Here is a 15,866-nt window from a genome sequence, read left to right as displayed (position 1 = left end):
TAAAAAAAATGAGACATGGACAATGTAGTTCAGAGAAAGAACACTTGCAATTTGCAGTTTTTCAAAAAAATTTAGAACAAAATTACAGCACTGCTTTTTCAGCAAGGTTTCCTTTACCATGACCTTGCCCATAATAAATTATAAGGTGGTTTTCCTCATCTACCTACAATAATGGGATTTGTAATGTTGTAATCTCAAGCACTGTAATTACTCCTCAACAGGTTTGATTAGGGCTTTTTGATTACTTGTTTCTTTTCTTACAGCAAAAGGAGAAACCTAGTGATCAGTCATACAGTGAAGATGTAGAGCAGGTTCAACAAAGGCTGGGCCAAAAGAGTCAACTCCAGAAATCTGCATCAGCTGAGAAAAATGGTCTGGAATCTAATCCCCCAGTTTCTGCACACAAGGTAAGCCACATTCTGTTGTTACTAAGTCTATAGTTTAAAACTAAGGGTGTTACATCACAACTGCCCCATGACTACTGATTCTTTATTACTAGATTCTTAAATTGTAGGTAGGACCAAAGCTATCCAATATTGCTGACATGAAGTGAAGAAAGACCCAGGAAAGTACAGACCTCTTAGTCTAACCTTAGTTCCTGGAAAAGTTGTAGAAAAGATCATAGTACTACTGAAAAGCATTTAAAGAGCAGTACAGTCATCTTAGAATTATTTAGGTTGGAAAAGACCTTCAAGATTATCAAGCCCAACCATAAATCTAACACTGCCAAGTCCACCATTAAACCACATCCCTAAGTGCTACATCTACACATCCTTTAAATAAATACCTCCAGGGATTGTGACTTCACCAGCTTCATTGCTTTTTGTTAGATGTGCCCAGTACCTCAATGTCTTTCCTCTAGAGAGGATCCCAAAACTGAACACAGTATTTGAGGAGCAGCTTCACCAGTGCCAAGTAAAGAGGGACTTCCCCAGTCCTGCTGTCTCCTGTTCCTGATACAAGCCAAGATGCTGTTGGTCTTCTTGGCCGCTTGGGCACGCTGCTGGCTCATGTTCAGCTGGCTGTTGACCAACACCAGCAGGTCTTTTTCTGCCTGGCAGCTTTCCAACCACTCTTCTCCATGCCAGTAGTGTTCCATGGGGTTGTTGTGACCCAGATGTGGGCCCAGCACTTGGATTTGTTGAATCACATCCGATTGGCCTTGGCCCATCGATCTATCGGGTCCAGATCCCTCTCCAGAGCCTTCCTACCTTCAAGCAGATCAGTTCTTCTGCCCAACTTGGTGTTGTCTTCAAACTTGCTAAATCCCTTGTCCACATCACTGATAATAACATTAACCAGAGCTGGCACAGATTGGTGACAGTCAACACAGGCTCACAAAGGGAAAGTCCTGTTTAACTAATTTGATATTCTTCTGTTAAAAGGTCACCTGCCCAGTGGGTGAAGGGAAGAAGGTAGATGTAGCTCTTTTGGAGTTTAGTAAGGCTTTTTATACTGTCTCTCAGAGCATCCTTCTGAACAAGTTGTTCAACTGTAGGATGAGCAAGTGCTCAGTGCACTGGGTGAAGAATTGGCTGATGGGCAGAGCTCAGATGGTTGTAGGGAATGGGGCTACATATGCCTGCTGGCCAGTCATCAGTGGTGTTACTCAGGGTTCGGTTCTGGGGCCAGTTCTGTTCAAAATATTTATAAATGGTTTAGATGCAGGGGTTAAATGGACCATTATCAAGTTTGCTGATTATTATTGGGTCAGGCATTTAGACTAGATGATTGTTGTAGGACCCCTCCACATGAAATTATTCTATTCTGTTCTTCATTGACTGATCTTGTAAGTGTGATCATTAAGTGTTTGTATTCCATTGTTTTGGAGTTTGCAAAAGGAAAGAGAAGTAGGTTCTGCTGATTTCTTGAGGATAAGAAGGGATTTAGACTGTGGGCTATACCCTAGCCTGAAGTCAGTCATGTCTGGCAGATTCCCACAGGTCTGCACTGTTGAGAGTCAGCAGTGGAGCCCTGGCTTTGTACATGAAGGACAGTAGCTGCTTAGCAACTCCCATTCACTTTCTTTCACATACTTTCCTCCTTCTACAACTATCTGGTGGACTTGAAAACTGTGGCAGACATTTAAACCATTGTGTGGAGAGACCATTTAAACCATTGTGTGTCTGTGTATCCAAAGAGGCAGTGCCCAGGTGCACACTGAGAACATCATACAAACAAGCAAAACAAGTACACAGCAATCCTGAGGTTTTTCTTAGTGTCAGGACAGGTACTTTTCTGTGTGCTTTGATGTGTTTATATTTCAACCCAGTGAAGTGGATTTCCTTCTCACTGTGTGGTTGCTTAGCTGAGTTTTTCAGCTTCAGTTTTACAGCACACCGAAGTCTCTTAAGATGAAATCCTGTGTCTGAATTGGTATAACCATTTCAGTTTTATACACTGAAAAATGGAAAAGTTCTCTAACTACTTTGTGAGTAATCCCCTTCAGTTTTGACTGGAAATAAACAAAAATTTCAAATAAATAGAATTATTCTTTTCCAGTAATGTCTGCAATGTGCTACATCTTTCCCACACTTCTAAGCAGGTATAATTTGGATAGCTCATGACAGTCAGAAGACAGTTATAGCTTACAAGTGATATGTCTGCAGGGATAAATGGCTGTTTCCTAGTAAAACTGTATCTAGAGTAGCAAAAAAGTAAATTTATCAAACAAGCATTTCTTATAGTTGCTCATTATAATGTTGGCACCCTGCAGAAACTCACCCTGTAGTTATACCTGTATATTTGTGTGTTCACTCACATGAAGTCTATGCAAGGAGCAGGTCACAATTTACACCAGATATAGACGGGTACTTGGGGAAGAGAAATGCAGGAAGATTTTTAAGATGACACCCTGTGACCCAGTAAGCCTGTAATATTTCCTTTAGGTTGTTGTATGCAATAGCTGAGGGTGATTTAGAGTATTAAGTTGTACATCTGAACTGGGTCTGGGTAAGAGCATCCACTTGGGCAAAGACCTCAGCTCAGCTGATCTCCTGTTACCCAGGGCCGCTCTCCTCATGACTTGTCCTTCTGTCCCTGTGGGAATGGATGGCACTGCCAGGGATTGGGTCTCTTTTTTCTCACCCTGATTGAGGCATGGCTCAATAATGCTCTCCTCTTTAATTTCTGATCACACTTGTGGCAGTAGCATCTGTGGCTTTGTGGCACAGCCAAACTGCTTCATGCATGAGTTGCCCTTTGAGGAACAGTTGATGAAATGGTCTTGGAAAAGGACACAGCAGTCTATCAAGGCCGGTGCTGAGCAGAAGGAATGTGGGTGTGGGGAGAGATGACAGGTCCATAAATGTGTAAGGAGGAGAGGGAGAAGGCAGAGTAGACCTGTGAATTTATCAGTACTGTAGATGGGTACAGGGAGGATGTTAGTTGTAAGTGGGGACATCAGAGTTTCAAACTTAATGTGATGGGCAGAGATTTCACAGCTATCTGAGAAGTGGTGGCAAGCCTGGGTGACTGCAAAGGTGGGAGCAGTAATGGAGGTTCCAGCCTTCTGGGTCATGGTTGATCTACAGAGGATGTAGGAGAAGCCACAGCAGGTTTTAGGCATGGCTTAAACATGTAAAGCAGAGTGTTGCAGTCAGAAAACTTGTTGGGACCTTTAGAAATAAGAATCCTATTTTGTGTTGTAGGACACAGATGCAGAAGTGATTGTCCAGAAGGAACTATTTCCTGGAGTGCAAATAAACAGTGAATATTTTGCAGAGGAACAAAAGGTCAATGAGCTGAAAAATGAAGTGGCTGAACTGGATATTGTGCTCATAAATGAACAACTGAAGGAGCTGGAGGTACAGAAATTGCTAAGCCATTCCTCATTGTTGATGTTGTGATGCACTTGCAGAATTATTATTCACTTGGGCAAAGCAAAACTGTTGCATTTAGTCTTATCTAAGGTTTGACTACATGATTAATTGGTTTGTCTAGCAGATAACCTACAAACACTGCAAACATGACCATATAAATCCTGTTATTTTGTACTGCTCCTCTGGAGTGCAGTAGTGGATACACCTATGACTTGGGTGTGCTTCCATGATATGCACAGGCATATGTGCTCATTTGCAGGTGACTATAGCAGTACTTAATGGTATTTTGTACTGAAAGTGTTTAAGATCCTCTTTTAATCTTCTTTCTGTGGTGGGCTTGGTTGTAGAATTTACAAAGTGAACTGGAAACGTGGAAAGCAAAATCTTTGTGTCATAGTCAAGAAGCATTTCCCAGTGCTACAGCATCAAACAGCACAGAGCTGCAAACCACAGAGCCTGCAGTGCCCTGCTGGGACAATCTGCTTCAAGAACTGGATGCTGTTAAGACAGAAAAGCAACAACAATACTGTTTAATTAATGAGTACCAGAAAAATCTGTCTGCTGTGCAGTCCTCAATGAAAAATTTGTCAACAGAAAAAGATAACATAAAAATGTAAGTACAGTGAAGGGATTCTGTTAATAGGTTGCAGAACAAATATTACCCTAACTGAATTTCATGCTGTATTTCAGTAGTCCTCAGACACAAATACAGTGTTTTATCCATCTCATTAACATCAAGTAGCAAGAGAAGTTTGTAAGTTTAAACACCCTTTAACAGAAGCGTTTCTGGTGTTTTTCTCCTATCCTTTAGCAGGATCTATTTATTTATTTTTTTCAGCAAAGCAAAGAAATGGTTGTTATGATAAAAATATATAAAAGCCATATTAAATTATTTTTGCAAAAATATGGCAGATATGAAATTTTAATTTTCCTTTAAGGACTTATCAGTTTTGATCTCTTTACTGTGAAAATTAACTGAATTTGAAAGGAAGAATTCTGTGGCAATAAATAAATGTACAGTAGATACTCAGAGGTAGCCCAATGCACACAAAATATTTAGTATCTTTTTTGAATTAGCCTTCAAATCATGTTACTAACCTTTCAGACACAGTAAAATATAATAAATTGAAAATCTTTAAAATAATTTATAAAATTGTTAATTTACAGCAAAGAGATTGAAAAAAGTTGAACAAAAAATCTCGCTGTTAAATGTATCTAAGGTGGAAATTTCAAAATACATCTGAAAATAAAAGATGAGTAGATTAATTTCTCCAAATTAATTGTGAGCGAATGAAAATTTTGGAAGTTTTTCATATGACTAAATTTCATCATCATTTTGAATCAGAATTTACCATAAAATGTTGTTAATTCACTTAAAGATGACTTAACACTATGATTGATTTTTAAAATGTTATTTATTGTAACTCTAAAGAGAGGCTGCCTTGCTTTAGGAAACAGCTCATTCTATATTAGTATATACTGCAATTTTAGAAAATATACATTAGAATATATACTGCAGTGGTGGCTGGGAGATTTGTGAGAGAACATGGAGTGATACATATGGTTAAGTGACCAAAGTGGGTGATTGATTTTCTAAACACTGAAATTATCTTTTTAAAATGTATCTAGTCTGTGTTTTAGGAGGACTTTTTTGTTGTTGTTTGCTTGGTTGTTTTTTTAATACTACTCATTTTTGGCAGGGGTCCTATGAACAACACAGCTCTTCTGCAGAAAATCAAGTCATGCATAGAGTCTTTAAGAAAGGAAAGGGATGTCTTAAACCAGTTGAAAACTCTGCAGGAAAACTTATCTCAGCACTTAACATGCATGGATAAAGTGTTAACTGAAAGCCAAATGAGGCAACTGGAGCAATGGTGGCAACACATGGAACAAGCAGTGCAAAAGAAACGTGACCAAGTCATGGGAGAAATTGAAGAATTTAACCTTCTTATGAATAAAGCACAGGATATTCAGAGACTGATACAGGAACAGCATTTACAAGCAGAGTTATGTTCCTCACCTGAAGGAAAAGCCAAACACCTTGTACTTTGGACCACAGAGCTGCAGGACATTAAACATGGTTTTTCTCTATTGAAAAGAAGGATTGAACTGCAGATGAAAAGAATTTGGAGTGATCAAGAGAAGGTAGCTTTGGAGAACTCTATACATGATTTGCAGAGCAAGTTAGAAGCATTATCAGAGCAACAAACTCCTCAAGAGGATGTTCAGATCACTGGTCCTGCTCTCATGAAATATGAGATGATGAAGAGGCTGAAAGAAAATATTACCTGGGTCAAAGATTCCCTGTCCTCCCTTGATCAGAAAGCTGCACTTTTCCCCAGTGATGTTAAATCACAGATCAGAAGTTGCCAGCTTATGAGCACAGAAGTTCTAAACAAAGAGCCTGTGATTGTATCACTGGATCATCAACTCCAGCACATCATTCCCAGCTTGAAGCCAGAGGAGATCTCTGATATGACCTCCCTCTTAAAAACACTGCAGAATTCATACAAGGCTCTTGTTTTAAAATCATCACAAAGATTACAACACCTGGAGCTCCAGCTGGAGGAAAGGCAAAAACTTATTGCAGAAATAGAAAAAGTTCACTGTCAGCTTCAAAATGCTGAGCTGCTTGCCAGGCCTGACAAGAATGAAAGCAGCACGTGGTCAGAATTAATCAATCAACATAACATTTTAAACAAGATTTTAAAGGATGTACAGGAAATAGAAGGGCTTGTCTCTTCCCACTTTAATGAGAGTCAAGTCACAGCTGGGGAGCTGAGCCTGTCTGAACAACTATTTTTGATTGATCAGTTAAGGAGTCTGAAGAACAGAGCAAGGAAGACACAGAGGCAAATTCAGAGTAAACTTCATGAAGTAGAAAAGAAGGTAGCTGTCTGCAGAGAGTTTGCTGAAGGAGTAACTTCTTTGCAGCAAGATCTTAATGATCTGCATTACAGTGAAATGAACCTGGAATTAATTGATCTCGAATTAACAGGTGCCAAGCAGGAAGCAAAGGGCAAAGGCAAAGCACTTCAAGAAAAAGCAATAGCTTTTCAGTCCAATTTGTCACAAATAATGAAGTATAAAGAAATCTTCGAATGTGTCGGTCTAAAATGGGACTCGCTGCAGCTGGATGAATTGCAAACTAATTTTTCAAAAATTAAAAATAAAATTAAAGCGAAGGTGGCACACTTTGATAATGTTGTTATGGAATGTGATAAGATTCAAGCTTTGCTAAATGAAATCCAGACTGTATCATCCACTGTAAGAAAAGAAGCTAACATCCTAAATGACAGCTCTACCTCTTTTCCTGCTGAGAATCTTATATCTGCACAGATTCTGTTTCAGACAGCTCAACAAATCTTGTACTTAACCCAGGAGGTAGCAAATCAAATAAACAAAAATGAAGTCCTAAGTACACCATTCAAAGAATCTAAAAGGAGAGAAATAAAGAGCCTGGAGAAAGATGTTGAGGAATTGAATCAGTTTCTTCAAAACTTGGTCTCTGGTCTCCAGTGTGTAAACAAGGAAGATATTAAGAATGAAGTAGAAAGTATGCACCACATGATAAAGAATATTCAATCAGAGCTCCAGCAGCCACTTCTAGTAGACATGAAAATGATGCAGTATGAAAAGATGCGATGGGAAGCGATTCAAAATATAATGGAAGCAAAGTTTTCAACTATTAAATGTATAATGGAAAAAGAGGAGGGAAAGCAAGAAGAAAAATCACATGCTGCTGTTACAGAAACAGAATTAGAGATGCTGCAGGGTCATGAAATAAAACTCAAGACAGATGTTGCTGCCCGTGTTGTAAGTATATTTAATAATATTAAGGTATAAACATGTCTTTTCCCCAAAATTGGATGAGCTTTCTGACACTGTAGTGTTTATTTTTAATGACTTATCCTCCTTTTATTGTAATAACTGAATTGGCTCATCATTATCTTTGCATTGGTGGATATGAATGTATCATGGTAAGAAATTGATGATACAATGAAATCAGTCGTATTCCGTTTGATTAGGATCAAGCAGTGGGGATTTGCTCAAGAAAAGAAAGGAAAATGATGTGTTGAAATACTGAGCTGAAGACAGACGGTGCATTTTTCCTGGGTTTATTCTTTGGGCTGATTTTATGTAATGTTTTCAATGGTGGCAGTGATTACTGCAGAATCTCCTTCATTCTACCATAAAGAAAAAGCTTTCCCTTGGGAATGATGAAGGAGAGTAAAGCACAGGTCAGGGTAATGTGATCAGGCCTCAGGGAGGGTGAGCAAAGGAAGGGGAACCAGGGAGAACCCAAGGCTTTAACACAAGTATGTAAGTCACTGATAAGTCATTGCTGGGAGATTGACCCAGTTCTTGCTGCCTGTATCCACTCAAACTGGAACAGATGCTGATAGAGGGCTGATTAATGTTGGAGGCAGTTAATACAACTGAATTTGCTCATCTTGGTAAACTGAGGGCAAGTGGGAAATCTATCTGAGAAATTAGGATTATGGCTGGAAACAGACTGCTTAAGCTACATGGCAGTGTTACTACAAGGACAAACAATGAATAAATATGTTGGAAACAGAGAAGTGGTAACCTTCATAGCAGAGAGGTTCTGGAAGGAGCTGTGTCCTGGTCAAGAAGACCTGGGCCCAAGAGATAAGTGCTTACAAACATGGAAATATGAAGTAGTAGCTAATAACAGGGGGAGAGACTCATCTTCTCTGGTGAACTTCTAGTTGTGCTGCCAGATTTCCTGGTTTGCTGTGCTGCTTCTTCACTGCCTGGGTATTATTAGAAAGCACAATGCTACAATTTCTCTGCCCTGTGGGAATCCATGAGCTGGCAAAGTCACACAACGTTCCCTGTGTAAATAAACCAAAAAGAGGGTTTAATGAGAAGCAATTTGTAAATTCATAGTGTATATAGACCCTGGAGAAGAGTGAAACATGAACATGTGGGCTTTCCATCTGAACAGGACATATGCTTCCATGTCCATGAGGGATCTTGTCACTTTTGTGTCCTTCCATTCTTCTCTCTGGACTTTTCCAGTATTGGTAGTTCCCTCATAAAGCTGTTCTGGTGGTTGAGGACATTAAATCCATAGGTTACAGCAGTGTGACTACGTAGGCAGCAGAGTGCATTTGCCATGTCTTCCACCATCTCCCCAGGCCAAAGAGAACCAGGTGTGAAATTCTGGAAGACCATCTGGGTTTCCAGAGGAGCACAGCAGTTTTCTTTGATTGTTCCTTTGTCTTTTTAACACTTGCAGGGTGCACTGGAGGAGGCATGTAAGGCTGGTGAGCTTTATACCAAGGCTGTTGGGAGAGCCACCGGGTTCCTTGAGGAATATGAAGCTCAAGTCAAGTCCTCTACAGCAGAGCTCAGTAGCTCAGAGGAGATCTGTCAAACTCCACAGTGGAAACAAGAAGAGTTCAACTCTGCAAAGGCTGACATAGAAAACCTGTACTCTAAGCTGAAAAATCTGGTGAAACCAGAAGACAAAATATGTCTGGAGAACACTTTAACAGAACTAGTGAACAGGAATTTGGCATTAAGTGAGAAGGCTCAAAAAAAGGAAGCTGATGAACAGAGGTAGGTTCCTTTTTAAGTCAAGTTTGACTGGTCACAAGTGCATTTTGTTTCTGCTCTGATAGAATCAGGTAATTGAGCAGAAACAACTGTAAGCATTTCTATTGTTCCCAATGTGATTGTAATGTGAAGGAAAATGACCAGGTAATAAGCATATTGCTAATAATTTTACAATTTGGCATTCCAGAAAGTATATATGGGGCTTCACTGAGTGCCATGTAGTGCCAGAATCAAAAGAAAGCACATTTCCACAGTTTCTAGTTCAGTGCTGGTGCAGGTCAGAATAGTTTTCACAGGGGCCCTAATGGATTCCTGCATTGGCTATTCTGATGGCTTGACAAAGTGAACAGGGCATAGTTTCCTTCCTTCAAATGCAGAAGAGATCTGAAGAGCCTTCAGATACATGTACAGAAAAAGCTTGGGAAATAGAGTAAAGGATTTTTAAATTGCTTGCTTATGATTCTTCTGGGTCTGTTGAGGATAACCTTAAAATCTGCTTTTGCAATAAAAGAATTGTGTGACTTCAAAGGCTTTGGTAATAGAGAAGAGATTATAAGATATAGAAACAAGAAATTGTAATTGTAGAGGCCACACATCATAGGGATAAATGGAATGTGTGTTACAAACTGGAAACTTTTTTGGGACAATCTGACATGGATGGAGACTTAGTTCAAGACATACAATTCTTTTGGGCAGCTCCATGGCAGATACACAGGTATACATGTTTATATTTCTTTACCTGTGTGATACCTGTACCTGCATCTCTAAAGTATCTCAGATACCAGACCTGATGTGTATAACAACTGCTAATTGAAGATAACCTGCAAAATAATAATGACTATTAGTTCAGAAAATTTTAATACTTTGTATTGTACTGGGCATTATGATTGGAGAGAGGAGCAACCACAAGTTTTAATTGGTCTGTTATTTGCTTTGTACAGGTATTTTGAAAAATACAAAAGCTACACAAAAACCAAAGATAAAGTGTGTGATAATCTTAACCAACTAGAAAAGAGGCTTCAACAATCTTTGTCTCAAATACCAGTGTCTTATAAAGAAGCTTTGGAACACTTAGAAGAAAGCAAGGTAAGAGAGGCTCTGAAGAATGTGAAAAGTTCATGCAAAACTGATGTAGCTGCTATGAACACCATATGATACAGTAGAAAGCAGTAAAATTCCTTATCCTGTATTTCTGTACAGATCAAACCACAGAATATATTTTTATACCTATAAAAAGAGCAGATTATAATAGGCCATGTAAAATGAGTACATCTTCTTGCCGTAGAAATCAAACATTTTCTGTGCTCAAGATAGTGTTGTATTTCTGTACAGATTCTTCATGACTTCTTTGCAGGACTAAGACTGATCAGATTTCTAACACTGCTGTTGATTTCCCTCAGAACTGTATATCAGAGAATTTCCAGTTTTGTCACCCAGGCCTCTGTTGCTGCCTCCTCACCAGACCTCTGCTATACTCCACCTCTTTACTGTCTTCTCTTTTACTACTCTCTGTGTTACAGGCTTGTCATTTTATATATCTGTAACTCCTGCTTTTTTGTCTTCCCCTCCGAATAACCAGGAAGTACTAAGAACAACCTAATTGCCTGGGCACACTGTTCTGTGTGTTTTGTTTGTATGCTTCATCCTTCTCCACAGTCTTAGCCAACAAAATGCTTTCATTGCAACCATATTTAATCAGCTCAGTGGAGTGACTGCAATTTCATTAGAGGATCCTAATCATGTCATTGGATGCTTCATCAACACTTCCATCCGTATTATTTTATTTGTTTACTTGTTTATTTTTCCCATAAGGTTTTAGTCTGCAGTATTGACTCAGCTGAAGATGATCTTGTGAAGCTGAGGCAGATCTCTGGAGAGCTGATGAGATTATGTAAGAGAAGTGACAGGGCACTGGGCAGGATTGTGACAGTGCTGTGGGAAAACTGGCTGGGTTTGCTTGAAGCAGCAAAAGGGCTGGAAATTAACTGTGAAGAACTAAAGCAGGAGTGGAAATTCATCAATGAAGAGGTGAGCTGCCCAACAAACTGTAAGTTTTGGGGAATATGGTAGGGATGAGACCCTCAGTAAAGCAGCATCTAAAGGGCTGAGATTGGTGCAGAGCATCATTTCTTACCCACTGATCAGCCAGCTATCCCCAGCCTTTGTTAAGCTGTGAGTCAAAAACAATGGGGAATTTTACAGTACAATTGCTCTGAACCTGGAACAACTCAGTGTGTGGTTATGTGCCTTGTTAGAGCAAACTGAAATGTGTTGGCACATTCAGAGGTTCAAGCTCTCTGTCTATATAATTCCCACTACTTAGTCATGCGATTTAGTAAATGAATAATATAACTTAAGGTGACTGAATAGAAAAACACTTTATCTCATGCTTTGACAATCTGTTTGCTTAGCTGGAACGAGAAGCAATAATTCTTGATAAGCTCCAGGAAGAACAGCCAGAAAGTCTTAAAGAGAAAGAAAAGGCCACCAGAGAGGAACTGGTAGAATTATTAGAATTTGTGAACACATTTGAGGAAAATGTCAACCAGCAACAGCTCCTCTTACTCTTACTTCTTCACCGAATGAGAAACATCCTGAACTTACTGGAAAATCCTGAGGCAGAAGCTGCTCTTCCCACCTTATGTGAGATAAAGGCAATGCAGGATAGATGTAAAAAGTAAGTAATTTTAAATTTCTGTTGAAAGTACAGCGTAGTTCAACTAATAAGCACAGTGTTTTATTAGGTATTAAGAATGTCTGAAAGCTGTAATGCACTTACTATCTTTTTAAGTGCCTTACTGGGTCAGACCAGTGCTCCATCCAACCCATCTAGGCATTGGGAGATAGTAGTTAGGGAGGAGACCTGGGCCTGGCCATATTGTGTGGGGGCTGCAATTTGTGTTCAAATGTAGAGTCAGCAGGGATGATGGTTGATTTTGGAGGCTCCAAGATCTTGTGAATGAGATGAGTGGGTCATCCACTGTTATGAAAGTCAGGCCTTATGCTTTCTGCAGGAATTAAGCTTTTGCCTTACTAAGTGAGTGCCACTGTTTAAAATTCACCTAAAAGACTTTTTGCAAATCTGTGATTGCACTCGCCCTTCTCTGTGCCTGTTTTTTGACCTGGAACTCTTTGGGAATGTCTTTTGCTCTGCCAGGGTTTTCAGACCTTGAGAACCTGAGCTCTGTTTGCTGTTTAAATATGCATGCTATCTCATTTGGTCTTCCAAACATACATTTTGTTTCAGCAACATCTGAAAACTCATATTTGAAGAATCTGAAACAAAGGACAGATACTCTGAGGTTTATTTGAAGAATATGATATTAAAAACAAATATATGTGTCTCTGGATATAAATTAAAAAAATAACTGTATTAACTATTCCCTTTGGTTACTCCTACCTAGTATACAGTCAAATGCAATATATTCTTGCTGGAAATGTGTTTTATAGGTTGTCTGAAAAGACTCAAGACCATAAGGATTCTGTACAAGCTGAGATTCAAGAGAGGAACAAGATCACTGAAGAAATAAGTGCTGTGACAAATGCATTACAGAATGCTGCATCTATGTTATTAAAAGATACTACTGGAAAGGCAGGACAACTGGAGGTTGGTAACATCTCTGTTACTGTGTGGGGACATTAGGAATATGTCCTCTTTTATGCTGGGGTTTGAGCTTGCTCCAAATAAAATTAGTGGCAAAGTATATGCACATGCACATTGACTTGAAGAGAATGCATCTGGCTCAGCATAATATGACTGGCTCTGCCATAGCCTTGGTTTCTGTTCCTCTCTCTCCCTGTGGTACAGTTACCAACTACAAAAGTCTTCCCAGATTGCAGAGAGATTCACAGTCAGCTGCATGACTTTTAGGAAGGATTTCCTAGTGTACATTCTGTGCTTCCTACCCCCCCCTGTGTACCTAGTCAGGGTAGCTTCAGATGCTCTGGATTTGACATCCCACTTGATGGGATTAATATGGTAAATGCCTTTTTAGAAATCAAATTGTGATCAGGACCACAGGCTCCATCAGCAATAACCAGAACTCTGCAGCAACCCAGTCTATATACATTTCTATCATTTCAGTGTATTTTTGTATCAGGGCAATATCATTTCTGCTTCTGAAGAAATCCAATTATCTATAAAATCTATAGAATTATTTAGGGCTCCATTCTATTTATTGAATGGAAAATACAAAATTTCAAATCTAGGTTAGTTTGGTGGCAAAGTTTTAACTTGCCAGCATAGATGAATATGTGAATAGGAACTGATATCCTCTAGTCCCTTAGGAAAAAATTGGGACAGCTTTGTTAGACATTTACTTTCCAGCTAAATAATCTGTGAAACGTGAACTCAGATTTAAATATATACAGAAATGAGTTTGCAGAGACACACTTAATTGTGGAGCCTAACTTTATAACTGATTCTTTTAAATCAGTTTCAAGTCAGGGAATCTGTAAACTACCATAAACATTGGCACAATTTTAATTGGGCCATTTGAGAACAGTCTCCTTCTTGATCATAGAGTGAGGCACGCAGCTGTTCTCAGCTTTTGTCTTTTTTAATATCAGACCCAGTTGTTGTAGGATGACAGGAAATAAATCTCTCTTGCATATTTCTTTTGTGCACTGTATTTGTGTGAAGCAAAAGATTTTCAAGTGAAGACTAGGAATTAATGGGTTACTGTTACCCCCCACGTGAAGAAGAAAAGAATTTTAATGTCTTTCATTGCTGATAGGAGCAGTAGATCATTTTCCACAATAACTCGAATTAACATTTAAGTTTCTCAGACAGCTGAGCTTTGGGAAAAGGAACCATAAAGCAAACAAACAGAACTTTCCAACTTGAAATTCTAGAAAACCTTCAAATAAATGAGTTTCTTCATTCTCTCTGCAAGAGGACTTAGATCGGATTTTATTTCTAGGCCACAAGCTGTAGACAGTTGTTCAAGTGTCTTTTATCTCATAAAACCCACATTCTTCCTGCAGAACTGGAAACTACTGTTTTGAAAAGAGCCTGCTGTGCTGCTCTGCGTAATTGCCTGAAAGCAGACACTTCAGCTTGAAACCTGTTGCTTTTTGTGGCCTTTGTGTCATTTATAATAATGAAGGAATGAACGTTGGCCATTAAACGTCTTTCAAAGAGAAAAGGCCCTTTTGGCAAAAGGGAGAGCACAAAGGTTAACATTTAATCATAGGAGCACTTCGAATGATTACATTGCTATAGCTGTCAATAAACATCAGTGCGTCAGTTGCCTGACATGGAGTAGTATCAAGTTTAATTAATTCTAACAGATTGAAAAGCATCATTTGCTTAAATGAGCAAGTTTTTCTCAAGGTTAACCTGCTTACAGAGGTAGACGAATTAGGTTTGATATCACAAAAACAACATTTCCAAATAATAATTGCATTAGGAAATATAAAACACAATATCCATGTGTATGAGTACACGTGTATGCGCTAAGTAAAAATTGGGTAAAACTGCTTAACTTATTCTTAATTTTGTAGGAGGTTCAGAGTGTGATTGGTAAAGAAAGTCAAACTCTAAAGGATATCATGGAGAAACTCCGGATCAAGTATTCTGAAATGTATACAATAGTTCCTGCAGAGATTGAAACACAGTTGGAAGACTGCAAGAAAGTATTGCAAGACTTAGAAGACAAGGTAACTGTTCATGTAATGTATAAATAATTACAGCAATATTTGGTAGATTTTTTTTTTAACTGTAAATTTCAACTTGAAACATTGATTATTTTCATTTGTATTCTCCTCTCATTGAAAATGTCTGCATGAGGAAAGATTCCTCATGTTAACTGTCTCCCTTCAGAATAACTCTAGAGTGAGCAGTGTGAATATATTATTTTCCCTTTCTGCTAAAAGGAGACATGGCAGACCCACTAGCAATAAAGTTTTGGATATGATGTGTATCCTGTCTTTTATCCAGTGTGATGCCTACACTGAACTAGTAGTCAAAAGGGATTGGGAAGATATTTTCAAAACTAGAGTTAAAAGAGAACTTTGAAATTGGTATTTTTAATCTAATTTACATCCGTGATAGGGTATCACAGCATGGTTCTTTATGCCACCTCTTGGGGCATGGTTGCATTCCTTTAAAAGCAGAGAGAGAATTTCAAGAACTAAATAACAGTGCTTCAGATTTTTGCAGTGTTTTCTATCTACAGGGCATATAAACTGTTAACTGAAAACAGAATTGAAGAAAAAAGGAGTAAAGCTGGAAGCCATACTGGGGTCAAATTTTAGCCTGGCATAATTATTATAATTGTTATTTATTAATTTGCATACATTAAAAAAAATTCAGTTCTCTTATTTCAGAAATAATGTTTAATGCTAATTGTAAGGGCTAAATCTCAGTTAATTTGATAAAGCTTGAAATTTTATCAATACTTGTTGCTGTGTGTCAGATTATTCATTCATTTATGTTGCATTAAATATTTAGAGTCC

The 15,866-nt window shown here is 38.6% G+C and overlaps 1 protein-coding gene across 1 annotated transcript in view; it reads left to right on the top strand.

The window, feature by feature from the left end:
* LOC103535033 (nesprin-2) overlaps positions 1–15,866 on the top strand; it is a 177,863-nt gene that overhangs the window by 74,379 nt on the left and 87,618 nt on the right. Inside the window, exons 47-56 of the mRNA XM_030452086.1 lie at positions 264–407; positions 3,651–3,806; positions 4,169–4,434; positions 5,522–7,637; positions 9,088–9,410; positions 10,349–10,493; positions 11,220–11,435; positions 11,819–12,084; positions 12,858–13,014; positions 14,913–15,068. Of these exons, the coding sequence (XP_030307946.1) occupies positions 264–407; positions 3,651–3,806; positions 4,169–4,434; positions 5,522–7,637; positions 9,088–9,410; positions 10,349–10,493; positions 11,220–11,435; positions 11,819–12,084; positions 12,858–13,014; positions 14,913–15,068 (3,945 nt within the window). The remainder of the gene's footprint in view (positions 1–263; positions 408–3,650; positions 3,807–4,168; positions 4,435–5,521; positions 7,638–9,087; positions 9,411–10,348; positions 10,494–11,219; positions 11,436–11,818; positions 12,085–12,857; positions 13,015–14,912; positions 15,069–15,866) is intronic.

Source organism: Calypte anna, chromosome 5A (genome assembly GCF_003957555.1).
Source record: "Calypte anna isolate BGI_N300 chromosome 5A, bCalAnn1_v1.p, whole genome shotgun sequence".
NCBI lineage: Eukaryota > Metazoa > Chordata > Aves > Apodiformes > Trochilidae > Calypte > Calypte anna.
The sequence above is the reverse complement of the archived record's forward strand: the minus strand, read 5'-3'. Positions and strand labels throughout refer to the sequence as shown.